The 20,462-nt window shown below is 38.9% G+C and overlaps 1 protein-coding gene across 1 annotated transcript in view; it reads left to right on the top strand.

Annotated features, from left to right (window-relative positions):
* DISP1 (dispatched RND transporter family member 1) overlaps positions 1–20,462 on the top strand; it is an 81,214-nt gene that overhangs the window by 38,956 nt on the left and 21,796 nt on the right. The window contains 1 exon segment of the mRNA XM_070734362.1: positions 19,349–19,378. Within this exon segment, the coding sequence (XP_070590463.1) occupies positions 19,349–19,378 (30 nt within the window).

The raw sequence follows: 20,462 nt of genomic DNA, 5'->3' as shown, positions 1-20,462 counted from the left end.
CAAAGTCCATGGGGAAGCTGGATCCACTTAGCAACCCTGTGACTAATTTATCAATTGCGGTGATTCACTTAACACAAGTGGCAAAATGGGGCAAAACTCAGTTAACAAATTTCTCACTTAGCCACCAACATAAATTCTGGGCTTAATTGTGGTCATAAGTCAAGGAGTACCTGTAGTATGTGTATCGTTACATGTGCAGATTTTACAACACACAACACACAAGACACTATGACACCAACATTCCCATCATTGATGTTGCTGGCTAAGGCTTGGTGGAAGCTGTGTTCAGTAACATCAATAAATGCTCAGAGGTTCTACTTCTGCTATATAGCCAGGCATAGTGAACACAATTTTTCTTAGTCCGTGTTTTTACATCGTATATGCTTCATGTACTACATATAAATGCATAATAAGAGCCAGGATGGCGCAGTGGTCAGAGTGCAGCACTGCAGGTTACTTCAGCTAACTGCTAGTTGTAGCTCAGCAGTTCAAATCTCACCACCGGCTCAAGGTTGACTCAGTCTTCCATCCTTCCGAGGTGGGTAAAATGAGATTGTTTGGGGCAATATGCTGATTCTGTAAACTACTTAGAGCTGTAAAAGCACTATGAAGCGGTATATAAGTCTAAATGCTATTGCTATAATTAAAGTCATAGGCTAAGAGATGGATATTTGAAGATATCTTACAAAAATTGAGGCATCTCTCAAAGCCCTACCCTTAGTAGGATATTGACAGGGTGTCTATCCTGCATGTTTATGTTGATGCAGAACCTATTTTTAAGCCTATCTTTATGTTACCAAACCTAATGCAGTAACAATACTGAAAACAGTGTAATGTATTTTTGTGGTTACACTGATAAGGAAGTATTGTCCTAAGCATTTAGAAGAACTTGTTTTGATAAAGAAGGATCTACACGTCTGTTTCATCTCTGGACTGTGTAGCTCTGTCCTGTAAAACCAATGTCATTTTTAGAGTGGCCACAATTGATTGTGGCCACTCCAAAAATGGCACCCACGTGAGCTCTGAAGCTCCAGAAATCTTCCAAAGGTAAGTGCACAATGGATGGTGGAAAGTGGAGTGAGTAGGGTGAGATGGAAGAGAAAGTAGGCCAAAGATCTCCAGGAACCTGAAGGACAGGGTTATGTATGTGGGAGAGATAGTTGGGGCCACTGAAGTATCAATCATAAGAGCAAATGATCACAATAGTGCTGCAGCAGCCATAACTTCAAATTTTGGTCATGTAGCTTTTTTGGGGGGGATGGGGGGTCCTATTGTAACTTCAAACAGTCACTAAGTGACCAATCCTAAATCAAGGCCTACCTGTAGCTAAATAAAGAACATAAAATTAGCAGCAGATACACAATACACAAGAGAAGGATAGTAACAACTGGAAGGATTTGCCTTGTGATCTGTGTTTTTTCAGCTTCTCCATAAATTATGTGGAGCTAAGGATGGTTAATGCGGTGGCTAATTTTTCTGGCAACACCGAATTGTTTAGGATAATTAAAATGATGCAAGTCATCTCCCTACACTGGAAATAGAAGAATGGGCAATAAAATGGCAAACACAGTTTAGTGTAAATGACCTGCGTATACAGTACTGTCTATTTTCACAACTATGCAAATAGAATCTAAGCTAGCAATGTCTGGGGTAATGATGAATGTGGGAGGGAAAAGAATTGCAAAGTTGTGGCTGCTACATAAGAAAGGAGTTTCACATTGACTATCGGAAAGGGAATAAAACACAATAAAAATTAGGAATCTTGATTAGTCATTTATTCCAACCTGCAGAACGGATTCAGTGCAGAAAACAGCAGCCGAAATTATCAAAGGGCGGATGGGTTGCAGTATGTTACTTATTAACTTAGGAGAAATCAATGAGTGAGGAGCACAATAGTTGTCAAAATTGTTGTGAAAAATATCTCTGTGTTTGTGTGTGTTTCTGTATTCAAAAATGAAATGGATACATAAGACTATCGTGCTTCTCTGTCTTACACACATCATGCACACCCACACAAACGCTATTGAATACTTTTTTGTCAGATTTTGCAGGGGGGTATAATGAGGATATAGTGCATGATAAACAGTATGTAATTTTTTTAAATGAATACACTGTGAAAATTTCATTAAACTATACTTTTAAACAATTGTTAGAAAGACACATACTACACCATTCAGAACATTTTATATGTGATCATTTTGTTTGACATTTTCTACAGTTTGTACATAATTTTTTAGAATGTCCATTTCATCGTATGGAAAGCTGTTAAAAACAGTGTGTAAAACAGACATTGTTGGAAGTCTTACAGCACACAGATTTTGACAGAGTAATATTAAATGCAGGTGTTTTCCATTCTAGTGTGACCTGTTAATTATATTTAATGTATAAATGAATCCATCTTTCATAACTGTGTGTGTCCATATTGTTAAATTTACATGAAAAGCTGAACAAGGAAAAAACAGTACTATGGAAGATGAAGGAACTCTTCCCAACTAAAAACTTAGCTTTGGCATGTAACCAGATCAACATAACAGGTTACTGCAAGGTTCACAAGCCTGCAGAGTATAAAATGACTTCACATTAAAAGAATGAAATGTTGATACTTGGCGTTATAAATTGGTTTTTAAAAAGCAAAGCAACATTTTGCCTTTAGTTTCAAAAGTTTGCAATGTTTAGGTTTGAATTATGGAAATTAGGTTGAATTTGAAATAAAAATATATACACTTCAAATCAGTTTCACATTTTGCAGGAATGTGGTTTGTTTGTTTATTTAGATTTGTATGCCGCCCCTCTCCGCAGACTCGGGGCGGCTCACAACAAAGTGAAAAAACAGTTTACAACAAATCTAAATTTCTACTAAAAACATTTTAAAAAACCCCATTTTCTAAACGCATATATACACACATACCATTCATAAATTGTATATGCCCGGGGGAGATGTCTCAGTTCCCCCATGCCTGACGACACAGGTGGGTCTTAAGGAGCTTACGAAAGGCAAGGAGAGTAGGGGCAGTTCTAATCTCTGGGGGGAGTTGGTTCCAGAGGGCCGGGGCCGCCACAGAGAAGGCTCTTCCCCTGGGGCCCGCCAACCGACATTGTTTAATTGACGGGACCCGGAGAAGGCCCACTCTGTGGGACCTAATCGGTCGCTGGGATTCGTGCGGCAGCAGGCGGTCTCGGAGATATTCTGGTCCAGTGCCATGAAGGGCTTTAAAGGTCATAACCAAGACTTTGAATACATTTGGTCAAATACGTTTAGTTAATTGTAATCGGAATTGTGAGTAAAATAAATCTTAGGTACTATTTTTTTTGCCTTTTTCAAAAACTTCACTTTAAAAATATAACTACACCCTTCAAAGGATACTAAAGCAGAAATACGGAATGTGTGGAATATGTAGGATTCTAACTGCCATCAGCCCAACTAGTATGAACAGTGGGCAAGAAAAATTGGGATACAGTAATATCTAAGAGACAACGAATTTCTTTTTAAAAAGTAAATGTGAGCTGTACAGTTAACCTAGACATAACAGGTTGTGTTATGATTTCTCAGTAGAAAACTATGCATAAGTTTATATTGAGGTTTTTTTCTTGGTGTGTTTTGGAAAATTACTAATTATTATTTGTTGTTTAGAATTTTTACTGTGTAATATGGCTAATGAAAACAAGAGGTCTTTGATTATTGACTGTAAAAAATATGACTTCAGTAACCGAGTTGTCGAAGCGTGGAACTCATTACCAGACTCCATAGTGTCATAGTGATTATTTTCCCAGGCATTTGGGTAGATGAGTTGTGCTATTAGTGATTGTTAGTTCACCAACACTCCGCAGTCTGCATTGGTTGTCGATCAGTTTCCGGTCACAATTCAAAGTGACCCTCCATGGCATTGGACCAGAATATCTCCGGGACCGCCTTCTGCTGCACAAATCCCAGCGACCAGTTAGGTCCCACAGAGTTGGCCTTCTCCGGGTCCCGTCGATTAAACAATGTCGTCTGGCGAGACCCAGGGGAAGAGCCTTCTCTGTGGTGGCTCCGACCCTCTGGAACCGGCTCCCCCCCTGAGATCAGGATTGCCCCCACTCTCCTTGCCTTTCGTAAGCTCCTTAAGACCCACCTCTGTCGTCAGGCATGGGGGAATTGAGACATCTTCCCCAGGCCTATAAAATTTATGTATGGTATGTTGTGTGTATTTTTTTTTTAAATTATGGGGTTTTAGCTGTTTGAAATATTAGATTTGCATTTTACATTGTTCTTTGTTATTGCTGTGAGCCGCCCCGAATCTACGGAGAGGGGCGGCATACAAATTAAATAAATAAATAAAATAAAGTAAAATAAAAACTATTGATCCTTGGTGCCAGTGGGTTGTTTGGTGGGTTTGTTTGTTTTAAACTTGTAAGTCCTCAGCTACCTGAGTGAAATGGGCATCAACCATATTTTTCAGAATATAAGATGTGCCTTTCTCCCCCCAAAAGAGAGTGAAAATCTGGTTGTGTCTTATGCTTCAAATGTAACCTGCCCAGCCTCTCAAACGGAGATTTCAGAGGCTGAAAAAAGGCTTTTGAAACAGAGCTTCAGGAAAAAATTTGGTGGTTTTAATGACATAAATTAATGTGCTCTTTTTTCCAAACCTGCTATCAAGAAAATATTAGACAATAGAAATAAAGGGGTTTTTGGCCTTCCTGACTGGCAACTTTATTATAATGCGGCAGCTATGACGTGGCTGAATCATTCACACCCATAATTCAATGCCGGGGGAGGGTGAAAATTGCCTCCCCTGCCCGCCCCAGACCCTCTATAGGGCAAAAACAGCCCACTTCCCAACTTCTGGTGGGCCCGCTAGGCCTGTTTTTCACCCTACCCAGGCTCCAAAGACTTCCTTGGAGCATGGGGAGGGCAAAAATGCCCCGAAGGCCAAAAATGCCCCCCCAGAGCCTTCGTGCAAGCTGAAAATCAGCTGGCTGGTGCGCATATGGTGTGCTGAAGCAGAGCTAGGGCAATGGCTTGCGTGCCGGAAGATAGGGCTCCACGTGCCACCTGTGGCACCTGTGCCATAGGTTCCCCATCACTGGATTAGGATGTAGAAGATCGCTGCATCTTCTTGATTAATATTTGTGATTTATCTTTTTCTCTCAAAGACTGTCACCCGACAAGGCTATGTGTGATAGTAAGTGAATTTCTTCAAGGCTACAAGGGAGATGAGCTGAAACAAATGATGGGCAAGGCCATTAACTCTGGATTCTTTTTTTAAACTTTAATCTCTCTTGCTTTCCTTCTAAAATCAACTTTACCATCAATAGGATGTAGGGAAGGAATGGCTTGTTCTTACTACACATAGAACTCTTGGCAAAGCTTTTTCCCTCCCTTTCCTTTTTAAATTTGAAAATGTTGTTAATTTTTTTAAAAATATATTTTTTTAAAAAAAAAGCAGAGCAAAGAAGTTTGAAAAGGGGAACAACAACAAAAATTAGGGAATGCGATTTTTGAAACATGGACAACTTATAGCCTAAAGTTTTTGCTGTGAAATTGCAGACATTTTGCTAATTTATTGGTTAGTAAACCACTCCTGGATCAATTCAGAACTGACTTGTGTTTATGAATGTTTCCACTGGGAATGTGAGGGAGTCTAGTCAGGGTTTCATTATAATAACTCTATAATCAGTAGTGTTTAACTGTTGGACAGAAAATAAACTTAAATTAAAAACTCTGTGTGTTTATGCAGTAGGATCCCATTTTGCATTATGAGTTATACGTAGCACTTTCTTAAGTAAATTCCATTTGGAATATATGCTATATATATACTGCTCAAAAAAATAAAGGGAGCACTTAAACAACACAATGTAACTCCAAGTAAATCAAACTTCTGTGAAATCAAACTGTCCACTTAGGAAGCAACAGTGATTGACAATCAATTTCACATGTTGTCAGCACATTCAGCTTTGTAGAGAACAAAGTATTCAATGAGAATATTTCATTCATTCAGATCTAGGATGTGTTCTTTGAGTGTTCCCTTAATTTTTTTGAGCAGTGTACAGTGTTCCCTTGATTTTCGCGGGGGATGCGTTCCAAGACTGCCCGGGACAGTCGAATTTCCGCGAAGTAGAGATGCGGAAGTAAATACACTATTTTTGGCTATGAACAGTATCACAAGCCTTCCCTTAACACTTTAAATCCCCAAATTACAATTTCCCATTCCCTTAGCGACCATTTAGATTATTACTCACCATGTTTATTTATTAAAGTTTATAAAAAAATATTTATTAAAGGCAGATGAAAGTTTGGTGATGACATATGACGTCATCGGGCGGGGAAAAAACGTGGTATAGGGAAAAAACCCGCGAAGTATTTTTTAATTAATATTTTTTTAAAAACGTGGTATAGACTTTTCACAAAGTTCGAACCCGCGAAAATCGAGGGAACACTGTACTTGGATATTATACACCAGGTAGAATTGTGTTCCAAGTCAGATAACCAGTTTTTGACAACATTGTAGTATTAAGACATTGTGGTATTCCCTGCAGAAACATCTGTCAGGCCTATTGGACCTCTTTCCTATACTCTTGAAACAGTTTTACTTAATGCTGCCTTGATTTTTATATACATAGAAATTCAGAACCGTGGGGAAAATTAAATAGTACCGTTCTCCCTGAGCTTGAGAAGATTCTTGAAAACTATATCTAGCCTGAAATTGTTTCATCTTTCCTACTATAGCAAGCAACTGAAAGGATAAAGTATATCTATGGAACACTCTACCAACCTTCTCTAACTCTGTAGATTTTTAAGAAGAAGCTGGACAGTCATCCATTGAAAATAGTTTAATTGGTTTTCCTGCTATTGGGGAGGACTATGATAGATACATATGCTTGCTTCCAGCTTCATAGATCTGTGATTCTATGTTTCTATAAATGGAAGATATGTTCTCAGTATCTTACTTGATGCTACTATAAAAAGGAGTGAATAGCTTATAAATAGGGCTGTAAATCAGTGTTTGAACTCCTGATAGGATAGCAGAGAAATGAAAATAAAACAGGTGTCTTTTTAGCTAATATATTTTTTTTGTTTAAAAGGTCAAAATCAAATCTTTCTAATAATTCTGTATTTCATTTATTTTAGCTTAGTCCTTCTATTTTTTTTAAATTCTGGTTAAATTATTCTCCATAGGGCTGGGAGAAAGAAGCCAGGAATGGGTATTGGTCTGTTCTTCTGCCTGGAGACTGGGCATGTGATCTTTTTTGGATGCGTCTCCCCCTGCCTGGCGACTCCCCGGTTTCAGCTCAGTCTTCAGCCAGAATAGATGTGATCTTTGTGTTGACTTCAATTTCAATTCTTAAACTCAATCGTGAGATAAAAAAAGGTTTATTGCTGGTTGCATTCTGGTCAGCGGACCAGTTAGCTGTCTTTCTGGCTTCATTGACTAAAGGTCCCAGCCGACCAGCTAGCGCTCAGGGCAGTTCATCTAGCCCTTGAAAGTTTCCAGGGGACTGTGTCTGGTCATTATGTTCTAATATTGACAGACAACGTGACAACCAAGGTACACATCAATTGCCAGGGGGACCAATGCCCATTTTCCCCAAGAAAAGGAAAACTGGTATTTTTTTACGGATGTAAATTCAATCTATTCATTTAATTTATTTCTACTAAAGACATTGGATAGAATTAAAGAGAATTTTCGTCTTCTATGGAAGAAAAGAAGATGTCTAAACAAGCTAAAGATATTTTAGTAACTAGGTGTGTCAGCAATGAGTCAAACCTATTACTGGGTTTATAAAAAACTCGCTTTTCGATACTGCTTTCTGATGAAGTGCATTTTTTATGCTTGGCAATAACCTTTATTGTCAGTATAGGTCAGGTTTGGAGAGAAACAATAACAAAAACAGGAAAAGAAGAGAGGAAAGCATATAATTTTATGAGCAATATTACACAAACTTTGCTTTCCAAATGACCAATGTGGGATTTTAAACTATATTTGAACAAAGAAGAATAGCATTTACTGTGATTTATTGACCTAGACCAAAAGAATAACACACTTATAATTAGCACTGTAAACTCTGTTTTTTAAAGTAAAATTCTAATGGACAGTGGATGTCAGTTACATTTTGCATAGTTATTATTTGTGGTGCATTAAATTTCTTCTCAAATGGACCATATGTAGCCCAGAACTTGAGACTCATTTTAAATGTCATGTCTTAAATCTTCATATGCCAAAGGAGAACAAATCACAGAGCAGACCTGTTTGAATAACTGGGATTCCTTTTAGTTCTTGCCTTGACAAGTTAAAGTTGGAAGTCACAGTGTGTTCTTGCTAAGAAGCCAGGGGTCCTGATTTAGTCATCAACAAAGCAAACTGTTGAAATCCCATAGTTTGTTTAATAACCCTGTCTGAGAGGGTTATTAGGTGGACAACCTTGGACTGATGGATCAGCAATGCACCACTGTGCCCTTGTTGTTCTAAGCTAGAAATCTAGATCTGGTTTAGCTGAGGTCAGATGTGTGTGGTTGGGTAATGCTTGATTGATCTATGTATGTGCCTGTTTATAATTATAATTATAATTATTTATTAAATTTGTATGCCGCCCCTCTCCAAAGACTCGGGGCGGCTAACAACAATAAAAAAGACAATGTAAACAAATCTAATATTAAAATAATCTTAAAAATCCCAATTTAAAGAACCACTCATACATACAAGCATATCATGTATAAATTCTATAAGCCTAGGGGGAAGTGAAATTTCAATTCCCCCATGCCTGACGACACAGGTGGGTTTTAAGGAGCTTGCGAAAGGCAAGGAGGGTGGGGGCAACTCTGATATCTGGGTGGAGCTGGTTCCAGAAGGTCGGGGCCGCCACAGAGAAGGCTCTTCTCCTGGGTCCTGCCAAACAACATTGCTTAGTCGACGGGACCCGGAGAAGGCCGACTCTGTGGGATCTAACCGGTCGCTGGGATTCGTGCGGTAGAAGGCGGTCCCGGAGATATTCTGGTCCGATGCTGCCGATAATCTTAGATATTATGCTGCAGATTGATAATGTTTGGCATATTTTCACCAACAGTTCTTTCCATTTTTAAAGATAATCATTTTAGTCTATGCCTTAAACATTCAGTTCACCTTTAGCTATCAAAAATGTCATTTCATCCATCTATATGTAGAATAAATGACACTAAATTTTTAATGTGCCTATGGAGGTTTGGAGGAGTTTGATAATATCTACCATGTGGTTTTGCTCAGTCACTCCAAAATCCTCTTGAATATGTTCTAAACCCTTGGAGAGATGTGGGGAAGAAGCACAAAAGAAGTTGCATATGAAATATTTATAAGTACAATAGAGAAGTTGGACTATTCTCAAATTGTGATTCATGATAATTCTAAGATTTTTATTGCCTCTTAATATTTGAGAACATTTTCTTTAGTCTAACCACCAAATTATATCATCCCATAAATAACCTGGAAAAGAGGGCAAAATGTATGTAAAAGCTTGTTCAATAACAACAAAAAGCTTAGAACAAATTAGATTTGGATGAAAACAGTTGGACAAAAAAGGCAATGAGGTGCTTTTTTCCAACTCTGTTCCCCACTTCCCCCAGCTCCAGCTATTTCTGTCATCCCTCACTAGACACAATAGTTTAATCTTGCAAATATAAATTTATGACTGATAAATGAGTCTTCTCTATTCTCATTATAGTATAGTAGTTGTGCTGGTTGAGGTTCCACACCAAAAAAAGACAGACACGCGTGAGAGTATTGCAAGATCAGTGATTAAAATGGTTCACCGTCCCAAGTTCATGAAATGGCGTTGCTTTCTTACTCTTGTTGATGGATAGATGGTTTAATAGAGAACCAGGTTGTGAACATATAACTTAGCTACTGCTAACCAATAGCAGTCATGTATTTCACAAAAATTAAAATGTTTAGCAGTGCATAATATGAGCCTGATTAGACCTTCGTGCATAATATTGGAAAGCTGCTTGGGCTTCCCTTACATATACTGTAGAAACATAGAAACATAGAAGTCTGACAGCAGAAAAAGACCTCATGGTCCATCTAGTCTGCCCTTATACTATTTTCTGTATTTTATCTTAGGATGGATATATGTTTATCCCAGGCATGTTTAAATTCAGTTACTGTGGATTTATCTACCACGTTTGCTGGAAGTTTGTTCCAAGGATCTACTACTCTTTCAGTAAAATAATATTTTCTCATGTTTCTTTTGATCTTTCCAACTAACTTCAGATTGTGTCCCCTTGTTCTTGTGTTCACTTTCCTATTAAAAACACTTCCCTCCTGAACCTTATTTAACCCTTTAAATGTTTATTTAAATGTTTCAATCATGTCCCCCCTTTTCCTTCTGTCCTCCAGACTATATAGATTGAGTTCATTAAGTCTTTCCTGATACGTTTTATGCTTAAGACCTTCCACCATTCTTGTCGCCCGTCTTTGGACCCGTTCAATTTTGTCAATATCTTTTTGTAGGTGAGGTCTCCAGAACTGAACACGGTATTCCAAATATTATATACCTTTAACTTAAACTGATGAGGGATTCCAGAAGGGATTCCACTATTTCATGTGTATCTTTCATTTCAGTCTCCTTGAGCTTTCATCAATGTTCTCTTTCCACTTTTGAATCTCCTTCAGTGGCAATTGCATGCAGGTAAAAACTTAATAAACATTTAATATTGTGTACATTCTTCTTTGTAGCTCTTGACTCTACATGTTTCTCTTGGGCTACCACAGCTTTGCTTGCTCATGACTCCTAATATAGGATAGCCACTTGATTTTTCAAGGTAACCACCTTGAATATTTACCAAGTTCAGTATGCAAGCTATACTTCATGGATGTGGGTGGTTAGTTGATAAATCATGTACTTATGAAAGAGATCTTCTCATAGGAAACATTTAACTATCACTGTCTAAAACCAATTTCAAGCACTCCCTTATGGCAATTTGGGACAAAAGCATAACATTTATTGCCAGTACAGTGGAACCCCGACATAAGAGCTGCTCTACTTAAGAGCAACTCGAGATAAGAGCTGGGAGGGGAGAGATATTTTTGTTCTACTTACAAGCCCAAATTCGAGATACAAGCGCCAAGGAGCTGTCTCCTGAAGCCAAACGCTAACTTCCGCGTTCGGCTTCAGGAGACAGCTGCGAAGCGGCACGCGTGTTTTAAGAGGTTGCAGCCGGCCTGGGGGGCTCGGGGGGGGGGGCTTGCAGCTTTCTTTCTTGCTCTTTTTCTTTCTCTCTTTTACCTTCCCTTCTATTTCTTCTTTTCTTTCTCCTTCCCACCTTCTTCCCTCCCTCCCTCCCTTCACTCATTCCTCTCTTACTCTCCCCTTTCATAAGTTTCCTTGCTTCCTTCCTCTGTTCCTGTCCCTTCCCCCTTTCTTTCTTTCTTTCTTTCTTTCTTTCTTTCTTTCTTGCTCTTTTTCTTTCTCTCTTTTACCTTCCCTTCCTCTATTTCTTCTTTTCTTTCTCCTTCCCACCTTCTTCCCTCCCTCCCTTCACTCATTCCTCTCTTACTCTCCCCTTTCATAAGTTTCCTTGCTTCCTTCCTCTGTTCCTGTCCCTTCCCCCTTTCTTTCTTTCTTTCTTTCTTTCTTTCTTTCTTTCTTTCTTTCTTGCTCTTTTTCTTTCTCTCTTTTACCTTCCATTCCTCTATTTCTTCTTTTCTTTCTCCTTCCCACCTTCTTCCCTCCCTCCCTCCCTTCACTCATTCCTCTCTTACTCTCCCCTTTCATAAGTTTCCTTGCTTCCTTCCTCTGTTCCTGTCCCTTCCCTCTTTCCTTCCTTCCTTCCCACCCTCCGTCCATTCATTCACCCATTCCTCTCTTGATCGCTTAAAGCCGGTCCCTGGTGCAAAAAGGGTTGGGGACCTCTGTCCTACAGGATTGGGTGGCAGAGAAGTTGAACATATATATGTAAATTTAAAAGTTTAAGAAAGTTTACAAGTTCAGTGAAAGAAACTTCATTATTCATTTATATGTACATGTACATTTCTTCATTAAAAACATGTCTTTCTGCATAATTTAGACTAACTTTGTGAGTTTTTTGAGGGCTGGAACCAATTAAAATTATTTACATTAATTCCTATGGGGAAAAGTCGTTCGAGATAAGAGCTGCTCGACTTAAGAGCCCAGGTCCGGAACGAATTAAACTCGTATCTCGAGGTACCACTGTATAAGAGTCTTATAATTTTGCTCAGGCTTGGTTGATTGAAGCCAAATGCCACTTTTCTATTAGTAAACATTTCAAGGTATCTTGTAATATTTGTCAGTTGTCTTAGTGTTATCAGCTCCTAGGTATATCTTGTTTTTTATTTGTATTGGTTTTTATACTATTTGTGAACCACTCAAAGTCACATGGAGTTGGACTGTGGACAATTTGGTGCATACCACCTGCATAAGTGGGAGGGAGGATCAAACTGTCAGCAGTTTTTCATCTGCTTTAAAATCACCTGGAAGAATTAAGGTTGCAGTAGATTGTGAAATCAGGAGTTCCAGATTAAGACAGTAGGAGTACGGGTGAAGCAAGAATCCCATAAATGAGGAAATAGCCAGTTCTTCCAAGATTTATCCAGCTCTGAAGTCACAAAACAAAAACTGTGCCAGAGATAAACTGGAATAAAATTGTTTTGGCTGCCCAAAGAAGATACTGGGAGTACATGGCATCATAGTGCCATTTTGCCATAAAGGTTCATGTTGAAGGTCTGTATGTGATAACAAACAAAATGGAAACTGTACTCTTTCCCCCTACATGTTTTGGATAGGAGTAGGGTCAAACAAGAGAACCGCAACCTAGAGATACCCCAATGTTCCATCCTCTCTCAGCTGATGACCTTAACCTACAATCTCTTTAACAATGGACACCCCCCAGCTCTGCTGCTTCCCTAAAAGGTCCTTTATGCTTAACAATAGAACTCACTCCATATACCTTCGCAAAGAGCTACCTGGCTTCCCCAAACTGGCCAGCAAATCAGATCCATAGAATGTTTTGACTTGTAACTTCTATAAAACCTCTTGGCTTTCCTGAATATACTTTTTTATTAACTCTTTTGAAAGATTAAAAATTAATAGAAACTAATGTAAAATGAGGAGGAAATAAGAAGAAAAAAGAAAAAGAAATAAGTAAAATAATAAAAGAAAAAAGGGACCAAGTAGATATTGTTCACATCAGCTATATTATATACAGTATTTTAACTTCTCCCTAAAGTTAGGTCATAATACTCTTTGTATTCTGCCTAATTAGGAAAGCCATAAATCATGTTATTTTTTTCATTGGTACACAAAAATTTTTGCACCAGCTGCTGTGGCCTAGAAATGGAGCTCCTGCTTCACCATCTGGAGATTGTGAATTCGATCCTAGGTAGAGGCAGATGTAGTCTTCTGCTTGGGCAGGGGGTTAGACTAGATGACCTGTAAATTTGTTTGTTTGTTTGTTTGGTTTTTATGCCGCCCTTCTCCTTAGACTCAGGGCGGCTTACAACATGTTAGCAATAGCACTTTTTAACAGAGCCAGCATATTGCCCCCACAATCTGGGTCCTCATTTTACCCACCTCGGAAGGATGGAAGTCAACCTTGAGCCGGTGATGAGATTTGAACCGCTGACCTACAGATCTACAATCAGCTTCAGTGCCCTGCAGTACAGCACTCTGCAGATAGCATCTTGTCTCTAATTTTAAAAAGTCAGCAAGATCTATCACCTTCAACCAATCACTCTTCCATTAGTGGGTTGTGTTGAATCTTTCCATCTCTGTGCCAGGCGTGGGTTCCTCCCAGTACGTACCAGTTCATCCGAACTGATAGCGACCCGTTGGTGATGTCACGATGATGTCACCCGGTTCAGTCATTGCTGGTCCGTGTGCGCCGCATTTTTTCAATTTTTTTTTCTGAGCATGTGCAGAAGCTGAATTTCTGGCACTGGGCATGCGGTTGCCATCTTGTTTTTGACTGTTTTTAAAAATTATTTTTTGCAGATTTTTCACCACTACGCGTGTGTGCACGCCCACAAGGCGCATCCACGCAGCATGAGAGAAAGCAAACTGGCAGCAAGATAGGTTCCATCCCTGCTCTGTGCATATAATAATTTCACCACATTAATCATATAATGAAATAATCTGAAACTTTTGCTGTTCCATTGTTCAATAATAGTTATAAAACGGGCTCAAAGATCATTGCAGTAAACATGGGTTTTTCTCCTCCGCATTGCATTCCTTACTTCAGCAAAACTCCACAATATCATCATGCTCATATAGAGCCTATGATTTCAACTGTTTATACAGAAATCATATTCAAATTTACTGAGTATAACTGAGTATGACTCTCCTCTCCTGATTGCTATGCCACAGTCCCTATCATACCTGCACACACAAGATGGAAGATCTGCAGGGAAAAAAGTTTTATGCACAGATCCAAACAAAACTCTGGGTTCTCAATTTGTTGCTTGGGTGAGAGCCTTTTTATGTGTTGTGAGATTCCCCCCCCCCCCCAAATATTCCTGCTGTATGTGTTCAGGATGATGTCAGCTGCGAGAATGGCTTGAGTTCACTTTAAACAAAGTTACCTTTGTAACTTGAGAATTGACAGGTATGTTTTAACTCCCAGATAATCAATTTCCATGGGTGGTTTCCCCCCCCCTCCAGAAATCAAATTTTAGAGTTCAAAGGTGAGAAGTATTGTCAGACACAACATAAGTGTCCTGTGGACAGGGGGACCCATAAATAGAAATAGTGTTAATAATCAATATTATTTATCCAATGATCTTTTCATAGCTAGTCATTGAAATATAAGGTTAGCTCTATCTTCTGAAAGATTTCTGATAAACCTTTATTTGGTACAAAATCTGAGCACTCAATGAATGTTTTCAATCTCAGTCAAGGTTTCATCCATTTAGTATTAATCCCTTGCGCTAGAGGCTAATGGTCCTAGTATTTCAAGGCTGCCAGACGAAAACAATTTTATACCTTGCAGTTGTGTATAGAGAAATTTAAGAATAGCACCTCTAAGGTTAAGTCCAGTAATAGGAATGAAAACAAATTGTTTAATCATCAGTCTATAGGCACTTGCATAAGGAATGCAGTCTTTAAGCAAGATACCATATGGGGAAGAAGTACTAATAAAAACTTGGATAAGAATACCAGCTGGCCCAAGATACAGATTCCAACAGAATTGGAGTATATTTTTGACAATCTAAACCACTCTGAACTTGCAGTTAATATAGCATGCCATGTTTTATTTAGGCAGTGGCTGATCTAGGAAAACAGAAGAATGTGAGAAAAATGGTTTTTGAAATTATTTTCTCTATCACACAATACTAGGACAAGGGGGCACTCCCTAAAGCTCATAGGTAAGAAAGTGAGGACAAATAAAGGGAAATATTTCTTCACCCAGAGGGTCATTAGTTTATGGAATTCACTTCCAGAAGAGGTCGTGACCGCTGTTAGCCTTGATAGCCTCAAGGCAGGATTAGACAGATTCATGGATGCCAAGTATATCGGTAGTTATTGAAACGGATGTCCATGTGCCGCCTCTATGTTGGTTGAGGCGGGCAGGATTCCCTTGAGTACCATCTGTTGGGGGTCAAGGGAAAGGGAGGGTTTTGCCTTCTCTTTCTGTTCAAGATCCCCATGGACAATTGGTGGGCCACTGTTTGACACAGAATGCTGGACTCGATGGGCTTTGGCCTGATTCAGCATGGCTCTTCTTATGTTCTTAAGGGTATGAGAAGAGGTGCTAAGTGGAGAAAATACAAGACGTTTTATTCTGTTGTTCTATTTCTTTGATACCTGGATAATCAGTGAAAGCTATGTGTATCAAATTAAATTGTAATGAATAAGATTCTGTATGCATTTCATAGTGGAATGAATTACGGTATGGACCAAAATTTTGGATCTGACATTTGCACCATCAAAATATGGTGAAACGTTTGTACTAATTAATGGAAGGACCTTCTTGGATACGTTTTGGATTTTTTTAAAAATGAGGATAGTTATGTTGCAATAATTAGATGAGGTCTTTGTTTTTGAAATACAGATTGAAAATAATATCCAGACTGTTTATGTCATTGCCCTATTGCAGCCAAGGCCTGGGCCAACAGAGGGGGATGGCGTAGTCCCTATGGCCCATGAGGAACGAATTGGGGATGAGGACAAGGCAGCAGGCAGGGGGAAAGAGAGGGTGCAGACTGACCCAGGAAGTGGGTAAGAGATGGAAAGGACAGGCAGCGGAACAGAGGAGCTCCAGAGCCTCAGAGAAAAGCAAATGCCTCCCTCGCTCGATCCTCAAGTGCAGAGAATGGAGAGGAGGCAAAGTTGGTGCAGGGTAAACTACTCGGGAGGAGGGTTTCCCGCCCCTCCTCATGAGGTTCACCCAGAGAGTAGAATTTAAGGAGACTTAAGAAGGAGATTTTGCCCGGAACAAGTGTTTGTTTCAGATTACACTCCCCTGGCTTTGAGGATTATTTTTGCCATGTTTTGAAGACTGCTTTTGCCTTGCTTTGAGGACTATTCTTGGCTTGCCCTAACCTTGAAGACTCAGCCCTTGGAACTGCTTTTGCGTTGGATATAAAATTTGGATGTGCATGCGTTTAATTGAAGCCTGATTATGTATTTAAATTTCCTGGGTGCATATCAGCCTTTGGCTGTGGTTTAAAATAGTCTTATGATTCTGGGTTATCTTTGTTCTATGCTCTGCTTTAGTCCTTTTAAGTAAACTTTATGCTGCACAAAAGAATGGTAGAATCCTTCGTATTTGAAATGTTAAAATACATACAAACTGTTTCCTTTCTAAATGTACGCTTCAGAAAAAGCCCTGCATCAAAACGAGTCCCAGCGCTGTAATTGGTTAACTGCAGCTGATTATGACAATTTTATTATGCTCTGATTTAGAATTTTAAAAATCTTAATTTCAACATCAACAAAGAATAGTTTTGCTCCCCAAACCAGGGTGAAATTACCCAAAATAGTATTAATGATACTTTTTCTTTGGGTAACAACACACAGAGCCATTATTACAGGGACCTTTAAATTCACTCAAAGGGTTTTATTTACACTGAGTGAAAAGAACTTCTGATAAGCAGTTTTTGGTAATGAAAAAGTTTGAGAAGCACTGCTTTAGAATTCATAGCAAAATAGAGTTTTCCTTTTCAATTACCAGGGATGAGGTGCTGTTTTGATGTCTAGACCTTTTCAAGGGAAATACTTTCCACAATTCTTAGCAATTCTTCATAGTTTGACCTTATGTCATCCAAAAATGCAAACAAGGAAATGGTATGGGACTCATGCAGAACAAATTCAAAAAAGCACCTAACTGAAATAAATCCACGAGTCCACTGTACTTTACTATAAATGTAATAAGTAACTGCAATATAATAAGGAAGTGCAGTGTAATAAGTTGTAATAAATTACTTCAAATACAGTACTCTAGTTCAAGGTAATCCTCACCTCCCTGTACACTCAAGGTGCTAAGTTGAATTTAAAGGAAGTTGAAAGATATTTGTGTATATCATATTAAATGTGATATACAAAAATAGAAAAAGTGATTGTGTCCATGTCAACATTTCTGAGTCCCATCTCCCTTTTGGGGGGCATTATAAAGGATATACAGTGTTCCCTTGATTTTCGCAGGTTCGAACGTCGCGAAAAGTGTATAGTTTTTCAAAAATATTAATTAAAAAATACTTTGTGGTTTTCCCCCCTATACCATGGTTTTTCCCGCCCGATGATGTCATATGTCATCGCAAAACTTTCGTCCGCCTTTAATAAATATTTTTTAAAATAAAATGTAATAAATAAACATGGTGAGTAATAATCTAAATACTTGCTAATGGAATGGTCCTTAATGTATTATTGCTTTCCCCTCAAAGTCATGTTTTCACAGCAAAGTGTAAGCAATTCCCTTTTGAGGACAAAGAAAATGGATACTCAATAACAATGGAGGCACAATGAAGCTGTGATTAAAAACTGTCACAACAGGGTAGATAGAGAAAATAAATTAAAGCAACAAAGTTCTTTTAAGAAAACGAGTAAAATACAAAATCCTTAAAGTAAAAATTCAGCATAGATCTGATTGAATCACTTTCGTTACAAAGAAAAAGAACCTTCACGCCCACTTCAGTGAAAGAGGACGTATTTGGGAGCACCGAAATAAACAGTAAAACTTTATGACTGTAGGCAAGCAAAAGGATATAAGATAAGTTAGCATCCAGCCAGGCTAGTAATCAAAAGTGATATTACAAACAGAAAGTGCACTTAAAAATACAAGCAGTTGCAGGAAAAGATGGCGACCCAACCACTCTGGCCACTTTTACCGAGAATTGAAATCCTCCAGATTTCTGTCTCCAGGCAAGTACATGGCAGTGTGGGGTTGTTGAGGGTCTTTAACATTACTGACATTCAAATATGGAGAGATTGCTGCCCCCAAAGAAGTCTTAGCAGCAAAATCCGCAGTTTGTTGGCAGGAAGAAAAAAAATGCCCCATCATTTAGCGCCCTGTTTTCTGAGAACTCTCTAGAACAGTGATGGCTAACCTTTTTGTCATGGGCCGAAAGCGCATGCGTGTGTGACAGCATGCACGGCAAAGACCCGAAAACCAGATGGCTGGCAGGAGCACGCACACATGTGCAATGGAGCTGAGCTGGGGCAACAGCTTGCATGCCGGGACAAAAGGCTCTATGTGCCACAGGTTCACCATCACAACTCTAGAAGATCTTTTTTTGTGGGGGAAAAATAGGAGTGTAGAGAAGTCATATTAAAAGCCAGTCATCTCTTAAAAATTGTGTTCTTTCTGAAGCAATGACTTAATTTAATATTTGATGTTTCTATTTATTTGATATTGTTAAAGGGCTTTCAGCTTTTCTTTAGAATGTCTGTGATCTGATCATATTTTGGAAAGCAAGACTTTCTTTTTTTAAAAAAAATAAGAGTGGATCCCTTTCTCCTTTATTTGGGCCAACTTGGTAGAAACACATCCTCAGGCCTTCTAAAATAAATGTATGCACTTAACCATTGAGTTAAATGTGCCTATATGTATGCAAAATATGTTAATAAGCAGGATGAAAGGAAAGCAGGATTTCAAGGCACAATTAAGAGTTGGATAGATGTGGTTCTTCACAGAACAACTGATCAAGAATTCTGTGTGATTTTCTTCCCTCGGAAAAAAGGGGGAAATGTGAGTGTCGTGGCTGGAGATAATGGAAGTTTATTTATTTTATTATTTATTACTTGGATTTGTATGCCGCCCCTCTCCGAAGTTATACCAAACATTTGAAAACTGGGAAATGCCGGATCTAAATAAGTAGGCAGGAAAAGAAAATTTGAGTGCTGGCAGTACTTCTCCCTCTAAACTAAGTTTGTGTTTAATTTTCAGGCCAGCCAGAGCAGTAACGTTGCCAAAAAGGTAAGAGCCCATTTCCAGTTAATGTATTTCTTTTGGGTTTTTTCATGCACTTATCAGCATTAAAAATTATTGGTGATGTCATCTGAACGGAAGGGATAAAGAAAGTTTCATTTTATTTAAAACAGGTGGCCCCAGTGAATGAGCTGTATGCTTTCTTTGTGCTGCCAGGCCTCTGAAAATCCAGAGGCAGCTGGGATACCCGTTGGCTGCCAGGCAGCTGGAGTACATTGGAGCCAATTCCCACGTTAAGGTTCATGTATGAAACCTCAGAAGCATCCCCTTCCTACTTGAGTTGACATCCCCTTCCTACTTGAGTTGAAATGCTTCTTCCCACCCCCTCCACCCCCCCCAAAGTCCTCTGACAATTGGGATACATATTTTGATCAGCAGCTCAAATTTTCTTGGAGTCAATTCAGTTAAACAGATATCCATTTTTATAACCTGGAACTCAACAATCTGGCCTAGATCTTCAGACTCCCCCCCCCCAAAGTTATCCAAACTCACCCAGATTCAGGTGGTTTATAAATGATGGGGGTGAGGGGAGTAGTGTCTCTTTGTCCTTCTCTTGATTTCATACCAAGGAAATGGTCCTCCGGGGCAATGGACCATAAAGTCCTAGAATGATCCAAGATGTTCAGGAACTCTTCTTTTCTTCCAAAACAAGAAAGGATTTTTATACTCACTTTTCTGGGAAAAAGCTAACTGGATACAATCCTTTTTACCTCTTTAATTTCCAGTAGATACTTAACAAACTTTTGAAATACCAAACATTATCAGTTAAGCTACTGATAATCTTTGGTTTGCTGGTCTTCAGTTTGTTGAGTGAAAGCTGGACATAACACCACTAATGCGGAAGGGTGATTTGCTGTTTTGTTTTTGAATGGATCCACAGTGTTTCTTTTCACTGAAACCTTAATTTACAACTTTTGCAGAAACAATGAATTCTTGCTTTAATATTGCATAGTGCAGGGGTCCCTAAACTTGTCAACTTTAAGTTTTGTGGACTTCAAGTCCCAGAATTCTCCAGCCAGCTATGCTGGGTGGAGAATTCTGGGACTTCAAGTCCACAACTCTTAAAGTTGAC

The sequence above is a fragment of the Erythrolamprus reginae genome, chromosome 1 (genome assembly GCF_031021105.1).
Source record: "Erythrolamprus reginae isolate rEryReg1 chromosome 1, rEryReg1.hap1, whole genome shotgun sequence".
Lineage (NCBI taxonomy): Eukaryota > Metazoa > Chordata > Lepidosauria > Squamata > Dipsadidae > Erythrolamprus > Erythrolamprus reginae.
This window is presented reverse-complemented; position numbering and strand designations above follow the sequence as displayed.